At 34.2% G+C, this 13745-nt stretch overlaps 1 protein-coding gene across 1 annotated transcript in view; it reads left to right on the top strand.

The window, feature by feature from the left end:
* The first annotated feature begins 544 nt into the window (after positions 1-544).
* The window catches only part of LOC117923655 (obg-like ATPase 1), a 37716-nt gene continuing 24515 nt past the window's right edge, over positions 545-13745 (top strand). The window contains exons 1-4 of the mRNA XM_034842059.1: positions 545-809; positions 1392-1559; positions 10304-10427; positions 11129-11220. Of these exons, the coding sequence (XP_034697950.1) occupies positions 723-809; positions 1392-1559; positions 10304-10427; positions 11129-11220 (471 nt within the window). The 5' untranslated portion in view covers positions 545-722. The remainder of the gene's footprint in view (positions 810-1391; positions 1560-10303; positions 10428-11128; positions 11221-13745) is intronic.

The following is a 13745-nucleotide window of genomic DNA, read 5'->3' as shown; positions in this document are numbered from 1 at the left end:
CCACATAAACCATTTTTCTTTTCCATGTATCACCACATGGCCCACTCAGCTTTTATTTTTTATTTTCCCTTTTTCTCCTCCTTTTGTTTCCTTGATTTTATTTTTCCTTTTTACAAATTTTTTCATTTGGTTTTTCCCATTTAAAAACTGTTTTATCTGTTTATTTAATTTAATTTATTTTTTAAAAAAATTATTTATTAAAAAAAGTTTTAAACTTGTTAAAAAAATAATAATTTCACTTACTTCATTTAAGGTTTTAATTAAATACAATTAGTTCCTAATGATTTGAAAATTCGTCAAATATTTCTCTTATTTTGAATTAGAAGAAGAGGTAAGTAAAAATATTAAATAAGAACTATATGGGAGGTATGTAATAAAATTTCAAATCAATGGGATTAAATATATTTACTCTAGGGTGGTAAATGAAATTTACTTAAAAAATGTGTATAGAGAGAACTTCCCATCCGAAAATTGAACCACCCTGGTGCGTTGAACCAACGCGTTAGCAACACTAGGGTTTGAACCATTTTGGCACGAGGCACCGGTGACTAGGGTTCTAGCTATCTGCTATAAAAGGAAGCACCACGCCAAAAATTTCTGTTCTCTCACTAATCTGCACGACCTGGTTCGCGAAACCAGGGCAGCTGACTCCCTCAAAACCTAGAAAATCTCTGTAAATCTCTTCACTTGCTCTCTTCAGATCTCTCTCCACATCAATAACTATGCCTCCCAAGTCCTCTAAGTCCAAGGAAGCCCCCGCCGAACGACCCATCCTCGGTCGTTTCTCATCTCATCTCAAGATTGGCATTGTACGTTTCAATTCATTCTCACACTTGCTCGGAAACTCTGCTTTTATCCTTTGTTTGGTTGCTGAGAAAATTGCTAATTTTTTTTAATAAAATTTTTTGTTTCAAAGTCCTTCCTTTTATTAGCATCTGAACGAGGATTTGAAGTTTGTGATTAGTTTTGCGTGTTTCTCTGATGTTGGTGAACTTCATGTTGATTGATGGGTGCAGTTGCTTTGGTTGTGGGATGGAAAATGGTAGTTTTCACTTGTTTCTATTATTTGTATGGGGTTTTTGCTATGATAAAACAAGGTTATGGGAATTGAATGAAGTCTTAATTCTGTATAGTTGGATTTCAGTTCTCAATTTGTTGATAAATAAAACGACCAAAAATTTGAATTGGAGCTGGGCTTTTCAATTCAATGTCTATGCAAAAAAGAGCAGCCTAAATGAGATTGTTTGAAATGGAGGAGCAAAGTAGTGATTGTTGACGGTCTAGGAATTTTTTTTCCAAGATTGCTTGGGTTTCTGTCCCTTTTACTCTGTGAACTGGCTGGCTTTTGTGATGATGACTGTATTGATGTTTTTCTTGTCTTTTCATTTCAGGTTGGATTGCCAAATGTAGGCAAATCAACACTTTTTAACACACTCACAAAGCTGGCAATACCTGCGGAGAACTTCCCTTTTTGTACCATTGAGCCAAATGAGGCCCGGGTTAATATCCCTGATGAGCGGTTCGAATGGCTTTGCCAGCTGTACAAGCCGAAAAGCGAGGTTTGTGAATTTAAATTCTGAATCCAGACTATCAACTTCCAAGATTGTGTGTTTTGCTCATAGAATAAGAGGGTTTTGTAAGTGAGTACTCAAAAAAGAAAAAAAGAATGTTTTAAGAGGTGTCTAGTTAAGGGAAGCACACAAGAAATTTACAAACACTACTGCCTTCAGTATATCACCCTGGTCCTCATCAGCATTCTTAATGTAGTTTCAACTGGTTCTTCACTCTCTTTGTGGCGTCAATAGGTTCTTTAGCATGACCTTCGTGATAAGCTCTTTTCTTGCCATTGACCCTGGATACTCTTATGTTTGAATTAGAAATTGAAAAGAACGTGGTTTTATCTTTGAGAATGACAATACCTATAAAAAAAAATGTTTGAGAGGGACAACATTGGTAGGAATGAATTTGCAATTGCCTTTGCCCATTTAAATATTTCTTTAGTTGTTATTTTGAACTTGAAGTTGTGAGCAAACAAATGTAATTGTGGTTTGTGGTTCATCAATTGTATAATGTACAGGATTGTTAATACATGTTCTAATAAAATGCAAATGCAATTTGGAAGAGGGTTTTTCTTAATAGAAATAGCATACAAAACCATATTGATTTTGGAGTCATGGTTCTAATTATCATATGATGCAGAAATTGAAAAAAAAAAAAAAAAAGGTAGCACATGGGAGCCATAATGTAACTTGCCTATTATGAAAAAAAGGCATAATGTGACTACTACTAAGTGCCACATGATGTCAAACCTTGTGTTGCAAATCACCTTTGGCAACTCTCATTGTAAACCATGATGAGAATGGATATGCATGTCAGAATGGTGAAGGATGCACTGTGCTTATCTTGATATAAATTGAGTTGACAGGTTGTGCTCTTTCTCGTTGTCATGTCCTTCTGATTGTGCTTGACTATCCTCAATATATAACAATACTTTAGAGACTCTAGATGTCCACTATACCCTCATGGCATGTAGCTTGCCGAGGATATAACCTTGTAGTGGTCCTTAAATGTAGTGCAAAAAGTCTCATTACCATCATTGCTTGAGTGATCAATTGATTTTACCATTTTATAATTGTTTTTCCATCTTCCTTTTTATCTCATCCTCTACCTTCAATATTATCCCTGTCATGACCTTAATTTCCATTCTCTACCTTCTCTATCAATGTTATTGTTTCATGATAATTCTTTCATCTTCCTCTTTAGGTTCTTCCTCGACCTTTAACCTCACTAGCTTTGAATGGAAGTATTAAGTATCAAGCTTATGTTAGTCATTTGTGCTTCCTAGACCTTTCTTGATCACTCAAAGTTTGACAAATAAATCATTGATTTAAGTTTTAGGAATTTCAATGTTATAAAGTGTCAAGAGAAGAAAACCATTGTGTCACTTTTCTATGAATTAAGGATTACTTTTGTTTGCTATGTGAGGTAGATAAGTTGACCCTCAAGGTTATCCCTCTTGGATTTTTCCTTAAGTCTTGCCTTAAGGTAAACCTAATGGTGTAAGCCTCAAAAGCCATCTAGGACTATGTGGGACCTGATGTTCAATGGTTCCCACTTGAAAGATTGTATTTTGGAAAGTTTTAAGTATTGAAACCATAGTATTCACCTAAGTTGCAGCATATTGACAAGATTTAATTTGCTATGGCATGGAGTATGGGCCCACCGTCCTTGTAACTAGATGCATGACCAAGTTGGTGATGAAGACACGTCATTAGATTCATTCTAAATTAGTATGTCTACTTCAAAAATGCCCTTGAGGCTTGACTCATGTGGTAAAGGGATGGGGAGGGTTTGTGGGAGGTTCTAGGTTCAAGTCCCAATGGGGACAAAAAAAAAAATTTACCTATCAAAAAAAAAAAAAAATGTCTACTTTGAAAATCAATTAAGTTGAATCTTTGATCATTTGAATTGAATTTTTTGGGAAAATTACTTTGTTTATAATAGCGGCCTATGAGTTTTTATTTTTTAATTTATAATGCCTTTTGTAATGTTAGGTTTTTATGTTTATATGATAAATATGTCACATCAGAGGGTGCATAATCTTAGTAGATGAAAGTTATACAATTCTCATCACAAATGAGGCCATTGACTCAAGGTTGAAGAGCAACAATAGTGCTATTGTTTGTAAGATGGATATTAAGGTGTATGATCACATTAATTGGAACTTTCTAATGGAGGTCTTGGAGAAAATGAGTTTTAATTAGAGGTTGATTGGATGGATCAAGTGGTGTATCTCTACAACAAAATTCTTGTTTCTAGTAAATGAGACTAGTCAGTTTCTTTTAGAGCTTAAGGGGGTAATATAGGGAGACCCCCTGTCTCTTTATTTATTCATTTTGGCCATGGAGGTGACTAGCATGATTTTGTGGAGGGTGAGCGAAGGGGCTTCATCTTGGGATTCAAGATGGGTGGTAAAGGTGGATTGGAGCTTGAAATGACTCACCTATTGTTTGTTGATGACACTTTGATCTTCTACGATGCTAGTCAAGAGCAATTGAAAATTTTGAGTTGGTCTTTCATGTAGTTTAAGACAAAATCCAAGTTCAAAATTAATTTGGAGAAAAGTGAGCTAATTATGATTGGTGGTAAGGGCAATGTGGAGGTGCTAGCAGCTTCTTTGGTTGCAAGGTAGGGCATCTTCCCCTTCTACTTATCTAGGCTTGTTGTTGGGAGCTCTTTTTAAATAAAGAAGGGTTTGGGTCTTGGTGGAGGAGAGATTTCAAAGAAGGCTCTCATTATATGGAAGAGATAACCTCTATCTAAGGGAGGGGGACTCACCCTAATATGGAGTACACTATCTAGTCTTTCAATTTCTTTTTTGTCTTTGTTTGTTATCCCCAAAAAGGTGAGTTTGACTTGAGCATGTCCAAAGAGACTTTCTTTGGGGTGGGGTTGAGCTTGCAAAAAAACTCCAACTTCATCTTGTTAATTGGTCCATAGCCTATTTGGACAAAAAGCATGGGGCCCTTGGCATTAAAAATCCCTATGCTCTAAATAAGGCTTTCCTTGGCAAGTGGAGTTGGAGATTTATTCCTTATGTAGACAAGTTATCACTCAGAAATTCAAGAAAGAAGGAGCATGGTGTGAGGGATGGTTATGGATTGGGTGTGTAAGACAATTAGAAATGAGTGGGATTATGTTAAGAGTAGATCGTTGTTCATTATTGGTAATGGAAGAAGGGTCAAATTTTAGAATGATAGATGGTGTGGAGATTTATCTTTGGAAGAATCTTTTCTATCATTGTTTTCTATAGTCATTGTCAAAGGTTTCATGGGTAGCGGAGGTGTTGGGAGCATGAGGGGGAAAGAGGTTAGTGTAGCCCTCGCTTTTTAAGACAAGTTCATGATTGATAGCTCGAAGGAGTTATGACTTTTTTAAGAAACTCCAAGCCCGTTCAATCAGGAGAGAGGAGGATGATAGATTAGGGTGGAAGGAGTCTGAATGTGGCAAGTTCCCCATCAAATCCTTCTATGACTCTTCTAGCCTAGGGAAGAAGAGAGCCTTTTTCTCACAATCATAGCTTGGAACTCTTGGGTACCTATGAAGGGGAGATTTTTTTTCTTAGGAAGCATTGTGGGAAAGAATTTTGATGATCAATGAACTTAGGAGGGGAAGGATTATGCTGAATAGATGCTATATGTGCAGAAAAGAGGAAGAATCAACTGATCTTTTACGCCTTCATTGCCCTTAAGCTAGTGTCTATGGCAGTTGATTTTCTCTTTGTTTGGCGTGGTATGGGTGTTTCACTCATCATTACGAGGAACTTTGTTGAGCTGGTGTGGATCTTTTATGAGCAAAAAATTGGAAAAAAGCTTGGAGAGCAACTCCTTTGTATATGTTTTTGACGGTGTGGAAGGAAATAAACAAAAGGGCTTTTGAAGACTTGAAAAAATCATATGCAAGCAATTAAACTTCCATTTATTAGTTCTTTTGTGGAATGGGTCAAACTATATATAGATGATCATTGTTTGACTATGATAGGCTTTGTAGACTGGATTAACTCAGAATAAGTAGATGGAGTTTGTTTTCCCTCTCTCGTTCTCTTGCTTGCTTGTTTTGGTGACAAATGTATGCATCATGTGTCCTTTGTTGTGCCTCTTGCTCAAGTGCTATCTGCATATATTCTCTTATTGCCTATAATATATATATATATATATAGATGAAAATTATACACTTCATGCTAAGAAAATGAAAAACAAATACAAAGAAAGGAAATACAATGTTCAACAACCTTGCGCCTATGGTATGCATGAACTCTAAGATGGAGCTCCTCCTATCCATTTCTGCTATTCTTATCCATTTCTACTTCTACAAACATTCTTTTATTGTTATCTTCCCATAAACTTCAAGATGGGCACATTGGAGAACCTTTGAGTTTTTTAAACCCTGCTCTGGCACAATCTGAAGCCAAATTGCCTTGCCCACCTCCATCAAGCCCCTATCCTCCAACTGAGAAGCAGCAGCCTCAGAGACCTCCAAAGGCCTGGACACAGGGCTAACACCGATGCTCCTTAGATTGAAAGCAAGGGCCTTCCATCCCCCTAGATTGTCCCTTCCCTCAGGAAACACTAAGGAGAACCTTTTCTCCTCTGTTGACACCACAGAACATGGTAGAAAACTCCCCGCACTGTTTCTACGAAGCTCCAGCTTAAAACTCCTTACCCCCTCATTCCATGCCATCTTGAAGGACTTTCTAGACTTCCCTTTGCAGCAAACCTCTACCCCCTCCAGCAACAGTGCTAGACCCCTCCAAACTTGATCCATGTGGAAAACCCTCAGCTTCTCTCTAAAATCTTTCCAACAGTCTTCCCCTAGACCAACTCCAAAGAAATCTCAAAGGATTTCGATTCAACCCCAAACTGACACTTCCTTTTTGCTGGTCCATCTTGTTGAATCACTATCACTCCATGCTGAAATCTTGCTTCACTCCCAAACCTCTCTATCATAAGTTGTACTCCTTTTCCTAATCAATGCCCTTTGGAAGGAAGGCCGCCTTTGTGGACCCATGGAGCTTCAAATCTCCAAGCTAGGATACTTATGTTCACCCATATACACCACCATCTCATTATAGAATGAATGGATGATTTTTTTTTTTTTTGGCAGCTGACTCTCCTTCCAAATCATCTTTAGAATTTCCTTCTTTATTTAGAGACAAACAATTCAGTTCATTTCATTGAACAAGAATTCACAGAGAAGGATAGTTGTCCTTCCAAAGAGAAGAAACTCATGTAGAAGGGAAGAAAATAAGTACGGTCTAGAAGCAATAATTTTAGAAGACCTTCTAGTCCAAAACAACTCCAACATACACACAAAACAATGGTTTGTGGAGGTAAAAATTGTACAAAAGTCTCTTAAGTGAGGGACCCAACATTTAGGTAGATAATTTGCTACCCAATTAACCATGGGAGAAATCTAAGAGAGCACCCTTGAAGTCTAGCAATGTCGATAATTTTTTGTTTGCACCTGAGAGGTGACAATAGCAAAATACTCTCTGCATGAGATAGTACAAACTCAGAAATAGACCAAAAACAATTCCTTTAAGAAAGGCTTCAATCCTTGAAAAAATTAATTAGTTCCAAACCAATAGGTTTTGTGAAGGTTTTCAATCCACTGCCTCATGTTCCTTAATCACACCTCTAATTCCTAATTAGTCCTACTTACCTAAAGAACAACCATTAAGGTTTTGCTTGAGTGCAACTTCTAGGAGAGAGCTCCATTTAACTTGCTCTTCCAATACACTCTTCATGGATGAACATACAAGGCTCTAATCTAGCAATGTAAAGCTTAATAGGTTTCCATAAAAGCATTCATTTTTTTGGACGGTTTGGAAGGCGAGGAATTGCTTGGCTTTCAAGGATGATATATTGTCAATTCAAAGATTGAAATACTCTTTTATTCTTTCTCTTTGGGCTGAAACAAAATTGTTCATAGTTGATTGCCCTCTAACTATAGCTAATTTCATAGATTGGATGGGCTCTAATTAGGGTTGTATTTTGGGGCCTTGTGTTTTCTTAGCATTTTCTTGAAGGAGGGTGTATAGGTTTGTAATTCTTGAGCCGCCTTCTTGGTGTCTCTTTCTTTCTCTAATAGAATCTCTTTTACCGATCAAAAAAAAAAAAATAAAAGCATTCATTTTTTATGTCTTAAGGTACAATAGAAAATGTATGGACTCTTATAAATCCATAACGGACCCCCATCTATGCTAAAAAAGAAAAGGTAAAGTTGGAACAAGATGTAACATGATGAAAATATTTTAAAAAGTATTTTATTTTAAAAAATGTGACTAGCTTTTTATTTATTTATTTATTTTTTTCAATCCAAAAAGTTTAAAAAAAAATTTATTTCATAGGGAGAGACTAATTACCATTCTTTTAATATATTGACTGAAGTACCCTTATTGCAACAATTTTATAAATTTAAAAGAAATAACTCACATGACATAATGTATATAGTTTCAATCTTGAAAACTATGTATTTTGATGCGCCTTTTTCAAGCGCTTTTAATATAATCACCCTTTTTACCTATAAAAAAGAAATGTGCATAGTTTCAATCTTGAAAACTATTAAAATAATGTGAAACTAGTCTAGTATTTTCTTATTTAATTATAATAAAAAAATGAAAGAAAATGAAATATAATAAAATTATTTTAAAAATTTATATTTTTTTAAACTCTTGATTCTTTATCTAAAGAGTTAATAAGGTCATAGATGATTCAAATTTCTATTTCCTTCTTATGTTTTCATATTAAAAAGTACTCTTTATTTCATTGTAATTTTCCTATTTCGTTTTTGTTAAAGTTAGTTTCAATATACTTAAAAATGCTCCTTTTCTTTTTCTTTAACTATGTATATCCACAACCATAAGGCAACATTAGCTCTTGTATTAACAAAATTAAGAATAGAAAGTCCTTTTAGTTTCCCGAGAAAATAAAAAACTCACTTATTCACATAAATTGTAGCAAATAACTAAAACTCAACTTTATCAACAATTAACATATATTACCAATATTATTGTCATCAAATAAAAATAACCCAACGTTATCATCAAACAAATTAAAAATTATAAGATATCACACTGAACAAAATAAAATAATAAAAAGGAATAGTTTCAAGAATATATTGATTAAACCTAGAAAAATAAAACACATAAATAGCAAAATTTAGATTTTTTATATTTAAAGATTAAGTCAAATAGACAAGAATTTTTGTAACAACAAAGTTGCTTATGAGGTGTTAGAAATTGGGTTGAAGACATTTGAATAGAGTAGAGTTCTTTGAGATGGTTGAAGACGAGAAGAGTTATGACTTTAAGGTTTCATATTAAGGACTTTGTAGATAATATTTGTATGTTTTTTTTTTTTTTTGATGGGTAAAATAATATTTTTTTTTGTATGTGTGTATATATATATATATATATATATATATATATATTTGTATGTTTTCATATTAATTAGTTGCTGTCTGGTGCTTATGTGGCATTTTAATTATATAATATAAAAATCTTCTTACCATACGTTTAAAGGGCATAAAATAACAATTTTTGGTGGTTATTTTTAGCTTAAGCCTTAATGCAACTAGGCAATGAAGAAAGAGTTAGTACAATCTAGGCACGTATCAAAGAAGTGGGAATGAGAAGAAAATTTAAATTCCTCAGGTAATTCACTTCTTTGAAGAACAAAAACCTTCCCAACTCTCTTATAATCGTATTAGAAATTCATCTCGTTTAGCAAGTTTTTGGGTTTGCTAGTGGATGGGAATGAGAAGGAAATTGCGACCCTACTGAGAAAGTTTGAATCTAGAAAGCGGCGTAGAGTTTCAATTGCGAAGAGGAGGCCCCCTTCCACGCCCCGTTTGGTTAGGGAGCTTCGAAATTTGGAATGTTAGGTTAATTACTATAGTTGAAACAAAAAAGAGAAAAACGAGAGTAATGGGTGGGAGTTGGTTTGTAAGTGACCGTGTGTTTTTAGGGGGGCAGTCTTCTTGGTTTTAGTCTAGCTTGCAAGGAAAAGCGGTGGTGGTAGTAGTGGGATGTTTCAAGTTGTTCTCACCCAAATGTTGGTTAAGTCTGGTTTCATGTTTTCCTAGGCTTTAGGGTGTTGTCTTTGGTTTTGGGCGTTGGTTTGTTGTCTCTCTTTCCTTTTGCTTGTATTTGGTTGCTACTTGTATACTCCGTGTGTATTTTGTGCATCGTTTCCAAGCACTTTTAATATATTTGCTTTGTTTGCCTATTAAAAAATAAATAAAAATACAATACCCTCTCCATAGGGAAGGAAGAAGATAAGGACACAAAAATAATCATCCTTCTTTGACCTACCTCCACCAAATTCACTTTTCTTTGTAATCTTTTGTTGTGGGTTACAATGCACATAAAGGGGGGTTCCATAACCTTGATAGATTTTATATCTTGGTTGGAATCTTCATGAAGGGGCTTTTGTTTTTTATGCCCCTTTTTTGCTTTATTCTCAGTGTCTTTTGTGTGCAACTTGTGTATTTTGGTGCTCTTTTTGTTAGGCACTGTTAATATATTTTTCTTTTTTTCTTATTAAAAAAACGCCTACCTCCACCACATAAATATAATCAATGAAGGGTGTTTGCATAACATGGTCATAAAGTTTTATGTGAAGATTGCAATTTTGTATGTAGAGATGTATTTGGCTTCATATAATTAACACAGCTGATTGTATCTCATTCATGGTTGTGTCATTCATTATTCTCTAATATGTCTCACACTATTGAATAACAGGTATCAGCTTTTTTAGAAATCCATGATATAGCTGGACTTGTTCGAGGTGCTCATCAAGGACAAGGGTTGGGGAACAGCTTCTTATCTCACATCCGTGCAGTTGATGGAATTTTTCATGTTTTACGTGAGATTCTTTCATTTTCAGTGAATTTACTATCTGAATGTTATTTTCCTGGATTTATCATTCATGTGAATACTTTTGATCGAGATCATACGGTGGTTTTCCCATAAAAAAAAACAGATTTTGAGTGAGTGGTTTAGTACTATTTGAGAAACTATAATTGAAAACTACAGTTATTTTCTTGTGCAATAACTATATGCTCTTTCCTTTTTGTATTTTTTTATTGGTTTATTTGTAATTTGTTCTTTTGTTTCTTTGTGTAACACCATATTGTATGGTTGCAAAAAAAGAATAAGCTAGGTTTTGGACAGTTCATGATTTTATGGTATGATGGCTTCTCCATCATTTAATTTGATTTGGGGAGTTGCCCGCTCCTGTGTCCATATAATGGGTAAGTGAATATAGTTTTGAACTGCATTAGATGGGTAGGTTTTTGTTTTTCAAAGAAGTGGATTGCCTGAGGAATTTAAATTTTGCTGCTATCTTTCTAAGGTGATGCTCTATAAAGTTTTTTTTTGTACTTTTGACTGGACAAATTCATTTGTTGTGAGTTGTTGTTCCGAGTGATGTTTCAATCGAATTGGCAATTAATTTGAGAAGTATTATGTGATTATTCTTTTTTCTGTTTGTAATTTGGTTCTTTTGATTTAAATTTATCAGTTGTATCATTGCTATAAAATTGACTTCTATCATTTTTCTTATAGGTGCCTTTGAAGATCCAGATATCATCCATGTTGATGATTCTGTTGATCCTGTGAGGGATTTAGAGGTTATTAGTGAAGAATTAAGGCTGAAGGTACACTTTATTATTTGGAATTATGCTGATGTCTATCATACCTGAACTAAAACTCCCAACTTTTGAGACTTGTATTGATTACCTCATTTCTATTGCAATGGCCCAATGTGTGTCATGATCTTATGATATGCTGTGGCTGATTTTTCTTTCTTATTTTTTATAGAGTCTGAGACATATTGGTTAATCATATGGTGGAGTTTGTTACAGGACCCCCAACTCTTCTAAGCCCTGTATTGCTGATGTAGAATTTCAAGTAAGCTAATGAGGGAATAGGACAATAGGGCTTGCGTTCATGCCTCTCCATTGTTGGGGTATATGCATTAGGAAAGTTGTGTTGTCACCATAAGTTGCGTGACTCCCAATCCAATTTGGATTGAAATGTAGGCCTCTGTTAGTGAGCATGTGTGGACTATACTTTATTTCTACACTTTTTCACACCATTTTGTTGAGTTTTGAAGTTAAAAATAAAATATGATGTGGTATATTTCAACTGTTCTTCCTGCTAAATGATTTTGACGAGTTAGGATTTTGTGTTCTTGAAATTTTTGTATTGGTAATTCCATCACAAATTGAGTTGTAACTTCTTTTTCTAGTGTTTTTGAACACCAAAAGGGTTTGGTCATTTTTATAATTTGAATTTATATATTGAATTAATAGGATAGCTACAGATTCAGAATGTTGTACTATTGTCTTCTGTAGTGAACTTCTTATTTTGGTAGAATTATTGAAGGGCTTGCTTATGGTAGTCGTAAGCAGGGATTGAAAAATCGGGAAATATCGCCGATATTTCGAAGATATATCGGATATCGGTCGTCACCGAAACGATAATCGCCACCGATTATCGATCCACGGAAATATCGCCAAAAAATCGGCAAAATCGCCGATATATCGGCGAAATATCGGTGAAGCACCGATAAATAGGAAAATTTCCCGATATTTCCTACCAGTCCAGCCCGCACAGTTGTGTTTTTCAGCCTGGCTCAAAAATCGTGGATTTAGGGTTCGTGAAATTTAAATCCAATGGCACAACAACAAAGAGACCCCTAAAACAGATCCAGAAAACACAAGGAGCAAAAGAAAAGCAATTTTTTTTGGTTTTCTTTGGGGGTTTTGAATGGATTTTATCGGAAATCAAACGAGGATGAATTTTCCCGGAAATCGAATGGGGGATGGATTTTCTTGGGAATCAAACGGGGTTGCAAAAAAATAATAATAATAACATGATTAGATTAGTACCTGCGAGGATTGAGATTTGAGAGTAGCAGAGGAAAATAGGGCTTTTTTTTAGGGATTCTCTCGTTGGAGGACAACTTCAGAAAAGGGTTCTTGATGCCCGAGAGAGAAGTGGCCAAGTGGGTGCCTTTTTTATGTTTTTATTTTTAGATTTAGTGGAGATAAAAAAAATAAAAAATAAAAATCATGAGAACAATTTTCCACTCTCTATATAAATAATTATTAATTATCAACCTTTATTTTGATTATTAAATAAATTAATATTAATAGAAAAAGTTGTTATCACATATTTTTAATAAAATTTTAAAAATTAAATCTCAAATAAGATATTTTATATAAATTAATTTAATTTTTCATTTAAAATATACTTTTATAAAATATGTTTTAATAAAAATATTTTAAAATTTTTAAAATAAATACTATCTTCAACAAGATGAACTCCCTTCATCTAATAATATAATGAAACCACATCGATATCTTCCTTAGTATAAGGACTATTGCAATCTCATATGTATTATATTTATATATAAATTGTTTTTATTCAATAAAATTAAATATTTCTTAACTCAATTTTAACTTTATACACTTTCAAAATTCATATATATTATTTTTAAAATTCAAATATCGAATCTACCAATATATCTCTATTTACGATATTTTTCTTCTTAATTATATATATATCAATTATACTTACAAGATAACTTTAAAATGTGTATTATTACTTATTTTATCATTTTTTGAAGTTTTTTCAAGCATTCCTATTAATTTTAAATAATTTTCACTCCACCGATATTTATGAAAAAATATCCATCGATATTTTTCCGATATTTCCGATATATCTGTAAAATTGAAGTACCGATATATCCGTAAAAACCGATATTTCAATCCTTGGTCGTAAGTATATAAAGTGTAGGGTTATCTAGCGGCAGGAGTTGCATAATGAAGATGAACTAAGTACTATGGTTGTATGGGAGAGGCTAGGAACCTATTTCCTTGATTAGCACTAGTCAACTCGTGGGGTGTCACAGACCCTGCAGGGAACAACTACGGTAGTCTCTAGTCTGATCCCTACCGCACAAATAGATCTATAGACTAATCAAATCAATTAAGCTATCATTGAAGCCTTTGTTTTTCGTACCTGAAAAATAAAAAATCATTTGAAAGGTCCTCCAGAAATCAGATGGGTATTGACTCTTGAGTAGTTGTTAGATTAGGTAGACTTCCTAATTGTTGCTGATTCTACTGGAGGACGAACTGTGAGCATTTGTGGTCTAGAGTGGAGTTTCAGCAGA

The sequence above is a fragment of the Vitis riparia genome, chromosome 10 (genome assembly GCF_004353265.1).
Source record: "Vitis riparia cultivar Riparia Gloire de Montpellier isolate 1030 chromosome 10, EGFV_Vit.rip_1.0, whole genome shotgun sequence".
Lineage (NCBI taxonomy): Eukaryota > Viridiplantae > Streptophyta > Magnoliopsida > Vitales > Vitaceae > Vitis > Vitis riparia.
This window is presented reverse-complemented; position numbering and strand designations above follow the sequence as displayed.